At 41.6% G+C, this 6,000-nt stretch overlaps 1 protein-coding gene across 1 annotated transcript; it reads right to left on the bottom strand.

Moving 5' to 3' along the window:
- Nucleotides 1-361: 361 nt before the first annotated feature.
- LOC101871327 (interferon-induced protein with tetratricopeptide repeats 5) lies at nucleotides 362-4,885 on the bottom strand. The gene is made up of 2 exons (XM_031044622.2): nucleotides 4,796-4,885; nucleotides 362-2,399 (listed from the first exon to the last, which is right to left on the bottom strand). Exons 1-2 carry the CDS (start codon nucleotides 4,798-4,800, stop codon nucleotides 920-922), a joined length of 1,485 nt encoding a protein of 494 aa, XP_030900482.2. The 5' UTR covers nucleotides 4,801-4,885; the 3' UTR covers nucleotides 362-919.
- Between the last annotated feature and the right edge of the window lie 1,115 nt (nucleotides 4,886-6,000).

The raw sequence follows: 6,000 nt of genomic DNA, 5'->3' as shown, positions 1-6,000 counted from the left end.
CATTTCTTGTGTCTGTTTTCTGTCCCTGGCTTGTTTCACAAGCATGACTGCAGGTAACCATCTCTTTGGCATTTCAAAGACTGTTTTACCTTCCTCTCCAGATGTTTGCTGTAGCAGTTCCAGAAAGTGTGGTTTAGAGTAAACTAGATGGATGCTGTTTTGTGCACAGCTTAATTCTTTGGTGCAACACCTCTGAAATCAGCTTTGCTGAGAGTTTGGGAAAATAAATGGGGCTATGTCCTGACCCTTTCATATCCTGCCAAAACTGAATCCTTCTTATTTTTTCAAATGTCCATTTCCCTTTCTTTTATCTACTAACATGAGGACTGGTCAGCAGAGAGATACCAGAAGCAACAGCCAATAGATGCAATGCTCTTTAATAGTTCAGAACAATAATACACATTTTGTAAGCTTCACTGTAAACTAGTCAAATAGTGGTTACTTTTCATAGCTAAACAACATGCAAGTTAGTAAACTAAAGAAGTCTTCAAGTGTTTCTTCTAAATAACACTAAAAAAGATATCCTTTAAATATTTGAAATAGCATCATAGATTCCATTTGTGTATAAGCATGCCTTTCAAGTGGACAGAAGAAATACTATAATACTTTTCTTTTTTCTTCTCATCTTTTTCTCAGTTGAAGGTAAGATCTGATTTCCATCTTCAAGGCTCTATGTTCTACATATATCGCTTACACTGGTAGAAAGGTTGTATTTCAGCAGTGAAAACTAAGACATCCTAGCTATTATTTCATCTTTCCAAGCATGCTCTGTTGGTGAATAAACAAACAAATGAATAATACTCATCTGCAGTTTCTACATTATCACTAGAAAGTGATGCTACCAGATGTTTCATCTGCTTGTAATTTCAACCTTAAAAAAGGTTTTGAGAGTCTGTTAAAATGTCCTTGGGTTTGGGATTTAAGTTTTGTTTGTTTGGTTTTTTTTTAATGAAGAATTTGTGGAGCTTGAGCTTGTGATGGAAAGTTGTAGCTCGCATAATGCACTCACATATTCTTCATTGTTGGGACATAATGAAGTGGCTTTCTCATAGCACTCAATTGCTTTATATTTCTCATTTTTCAGTTTGTGAATGAATCCCAGTGTACCAAAATCTGTTGCATTTCTCAAACCTTCCTGAATTCTCTTTTCCAACAATTCCTTCAGGGCACCTATGCAATTTCGTCTTCCATAGGAATCTTTTGCAATTTTCAGCCCTTCTGTGTAATTCCTAATGGCTTCAGATTCCGATTTCATGTGAAAAAGCTGAAAATTGCCATAATGGTAATAGAATTCTTGTTTATCAGCATAGGATAGAGTATTTATCTGAAATGCTTTCTGAAATGTCTCTTCTGCTTCTTCATACCTCTTTCCTTTTGCATACATGTTTGCTAGGCCAATATAGGCAACAAAGGATTTTGTGTTTTGGTCAGTCGCTGTTTTAAAATGAAAAATGGAAAGTCGGAGGAGTTCCTCTACTTGTTCTTGAGGTGGATATCTTGTCTTTTTCAATTTAAACAGCTTTTCTTTGTAGCAGACTCCTACTTGGTGATGCAAAAAGGCTGATTTTGGTGTCAGCACTAGGGCCTTCTTCAAAATTTCCAGTGCCTTGTCCACTTCTCTCTTCCTTCTATAAAATTTAGCAGCATATCGCAGGACATAAGGAAAATCAGGTGTTTTCTGCATTGCTGCTTCAATGTACCTCTCCCCTTCATCAACTTGCTTCAAGTCCTGAAGTTTTAATGCAAGTAAGGCCATAATAAAAGTATTATTTGGGTTCAGTTCTACTGCACGCTTCAGGGCCTCAATCGATGGGTTTACATATTCACATTCTCTCCGAGAAAAATCTTCCAAACGATACATCACTATTGCATAGCCAGCATTAAATTCTGGGTTATTGGGTTCATTCTTCAGAGCATTTTCAAAACAATCCTTTGCTCTCTCGTAGTATTTTCTCCCAAACTTCAAAAATGCCCACCCTTGTTCAGCATAGATCTCTGGAAGCTGAATCTTCCCTGGAGCAGTACTTGAAAGCTTTTTGCAGCTGTTTTCCACTTTGCTTACATAAGTTTGAGCTTCTTTGTATCTTCCCATGTTGTAATAGATCCAGGCATAGTTCCCCCAGGTAACAAGACTTCTGGTGATTTCATCTGGGTAGTTTTTCTTAACTTCTTCTTCAGCTTGTTGGAGATATTTCAGGGCTTGCTCATTTGAATTCTTTAGATGGCATATGTAGGACAGTAGATTATAATGATTTAAGTTGGAATTTGCAAAAAACTTGATCTGATCACCTATTGTGTCCTCTAGGTTATCTAGATCCATATCTTCTTTCAGCAAAGCCCATGTAAAATGACACTGGAGCTGCATCAAGGAGCTCTTCAAGGTATTCTTGGTAACGGTACTAGAAGAAATCAAAGAAAAAATTACTTATACCCCATTTGGTTTTTGCTGCTCTTGGCGTTAAACTAGACATAATGTAGGCCATACCACAGCTGGTGCCACTAGTCGACAATACTTCAAACAAGCAAAAGCTGTGGGAAGCTGGAGGTCTAAAGATCTGAACAGTTATTTTAGTAACTCTCCTTGCAGTGTATGAGGCCACCTCTTACATAGCAATGGAGCTGGTGGTCTGGGTATCAGAGGAGAGCTAGCATCTATGGTAAAGCTGGCACACCCCTGGGCCAGAGGAATGTATTTCCTGTGTTGGTAATGACTTCTGAGGCCAGCCCAGAAATTATGCTCGAATAAAAATCTTCCCTCAAAATACAGAGAAATTGATACATTTCCTTTCCCATGTGCCTGTATTTTTTATGGTTTGGATTATAAGCTTAATTTTTAATTTCTTGCCTTTGTAAATCCTTGTTTGTTAGACCATAGCACCATTTTATGTAGGATTATACTGATGTATCCAGTAGCTGGCTCCCAAATCTCACCAGTCTCCCCAGTTCCTGGCATTTGAATGTACAGGCCCTCAAGGGTGCCAGCCCATTCCACTTGCTGGTGCATACCACACACTCACTCGCCCTATAGGTCTCCAGAAACTGGCTTTGGATATCCAGTAGCTGGTCAGAGATCCTCTTCCCATGCAGATGCTCATCTCTAGACACACACACAGGCATGATGACCAGACCCTGTTTAGATACAGCTGGTCTCTCTTTGTGATTTTGCAACAGATCATTCAGATCTCTCGTTTCTCTGCCCTTGGTCCCGTGACAAGTCCTGTGCAATACCCAAATACTTTTCCCTGCATCCTGTAATGTGTCACATTTCCCTAGGCACTCTAGTGGACCCCTAGTGCTTGGTGTTCCCCTAGCCCATGGAGCTGAGGGTCCCCTGGGAAGGCTGGGTGGGGGCTTGTGCCCCTGACTAGGTGTTGTGGTTTAAGCCCAGCTAATGACTATGTACCACACAACCTGTCACTCTCTCCCCACCCCATCCTGACAGAATGAGGAGGAGAATGAGAGGGGGAAAAAAAGGGTAAAAACCTGTAGGTTTAGGTAAGAAGAGTTTAATAATTTAAATAAAGTAAAATATTATCATCATAATAATAGGAAATAAAGAGAGAGAGGAGTAAACCCTAAGAAACACAAGGGTGTGTATTGCATTGTGCTGCTCAATGAAACTGCTCACTGCCCACTGATCGATGCCCAGCCCATCCTCAAGCACTGATTGACAGCTTCCAGCTAACAACCGTGACCTGGGTTCAGCTCTAACAGTTACTTTTCTTCTTAGTAGCTGATGCAGTGCTGTGTTTTCAACTTTAGCCTGAGAACAATGCTGATAACACACAAGTGTTTTAGTTGTTCCTCATCAAGGACTTTTCAGTCTCATGCTCTGCCAGTGAGGAGGGGCATAAGAAGCCGGGAGGAAGCAGAGACAAGACACCTGACCCAAACTAGCCAAAGGGATATTCAATACCACAGCATGTCATGCCCAGTATACAAACTGGGAGGAGTCACCTGGAAGACCCAGACTGCTGCTTGGGTCAGGCTGCATCACTTGTGTTTATTGTGTTCTTTTCCCCCCCTTCCCTTTTTAATTTTGTATTCTCTCCCCTTGTAATTTCCCTTATCATTAGTAGTAGTAGTAGTTTTCTATTATACTTTAGTTACTGAACTGCTCTTAACCCACGGGGTTTACATTCTTTTGATTCTCCTCCCCAGCCCTCTGGGAATGGGGGGATTGAACAAGTGGCTGCGTGGTGGAAAATATTCATGAATGTCACAGAAACAGATTTGTGACACAGATTAAATACGGTTTAGCTTAGTTCAATATGTCACTGGTAAATATAGTTTCCAAAGCTGTCATAAACATCTTGGCTTTGCCCTATTTGAGAGTGTGTCTGCCTCTCTTGTACATGTGTGGCAGTCTTCAGAAAATGTCACCTCTGCTCTAATGCTCAAAGTTGCAGCCCAGGACTTGCACTGCCCTGTTTGCTGGTCCTCATAGTAGCAGAGATCAAAGTAAATTCTCAAATGCATTGGTGCCAGTCACCCATTTGGCTAAGTACCAGTCATGGCTGTAGCCTGGATTTCATCCCTGAACTGCATGCACACAGATTTTCAGACTGCAAGTTCTGCTCATAGACACTGTTCCTTGTCAGAGAAGCAATAACAATACTCAATACAATATTCAGCAGCATCCTTATTTTGTTTTGAATCTTCTGGTAAATACTCTGTAAAATACTTTCTGCTGCTCGGATCCCCCAAAAAGTCCCTCACTACTTACATTTATGTAAATAAGCTTTATTGTCCCATGGCATAGCATAAAAGCATCTTTCAGAGACTGGTGGCTTACCTCATGGTTATCCTTCTCTGCTCACTTGTCTTAAGGCAGCTGCAAAGCCAATGGAGTGCTACTTGCTGCTGTTATGCCTTTCCTTTTATATGCTCCAGCCCCCACGTGATCCATGAGAAACCGAAACTGCAGCTTCTCTCTGAATCTGCAGAAGCAGAAATGCCGCTTGCTGGGGAATAGAAACTTCTCACTATGCTGCTTTTTTTTAGCCTGGCTCCATGCCATGCATTACTCTGTGTTGTGGAGAATGTGGTAACAGCTCCTAATAGCTTCCAGCTTTTACTTTGTTCAAATGCAGAGGCAGCTATGGTAAGGAGAATGTTTTAGGCTAGTATAGGCTGACCTGGTTATCATGCATAGGCTAGGGAAGGGTCATTTCTCCCTCCTGCCTCTGCTGATGCATTTTTTGCACAGTTGTGCACCATGATCTAGGCTTTCTTTTTATTGGTACTGTGTCATCCACATAACAGTCACACAATGTCCTACTGCCCCTGCCTGCACTCCATCTTGTGTCTCCACACTGCAAGGTATCTGCTGTTGTACCAGGCCTGTATTTCTCTGTGTTATGTCACTGCGTGAGAGTACTAAATACCTCATCCCACCCAGAGCAATTGTTGCTGCTCTCTGTGCAAAACTGCAGTTGTACTGTGCAAAGATAAAAGTAAAACAAATTAGATACAATAAATTCAAGAAAGTGCTATGACAGTTGTGCCAAGCAAAATTAAGCTGCAGTAAGGTCAGGACAAGTTCATAAAGAGGAGGCCTGGCAAGCCTTGGTCCTGAGGCCATGCAGACTCAGTGCAAAGCTTATGGCCGGATGCTAGCAACAGCAGTGGCAGTTATAGGGCTACATTTTAGCATGTACATGGATACTGGAATGTGTTGTCCAAGGAGGTTGTGAATGCTCCATCCCTGGCAGTGTTCAAGGCCAGGTTGGATGAAGCCTTGGGTGATATGGTTTAGTGTGAGGTGTCCCTGTCCATGGCAGGGGGGTTGGAACTAGATGATCTTAAGGTCCTTTCCAACCATAACTATTCTATGATTCTATGATTCTATATAAACAACTCACTGAACACTTAGTTAAAAAAAAAATATATGCAGAACTGGTGTCATGGGTTCAGCAGTAGCTCATGCTCTGCCAGGGAGGAGGGAGAGATAGGGGCCTGGTCTGGGCTAGTCGGGGAGGTATTCCATACCACAGCACA

This window comes from Melopsittacus undulatus, chromosome 4 (assembly GCF_012275295.1).
Source record: "Melopsittacus undulatus isolate bMelUnd1 chromosome 4, bMelUnd1.mat.Z, whole genome shotgun sequence".
NCBI lineage: Eukaryota > Metazoa > Chordata > Aves > Psittaciformes > Psittaculidae > Melopsittacus > Melopsittacus undulatus.
The sequence above is the reverse complement of the archived record's forward strand: the minus strand, read 5'-3'. Positions and strand labels throughout refer to the sequence as shown.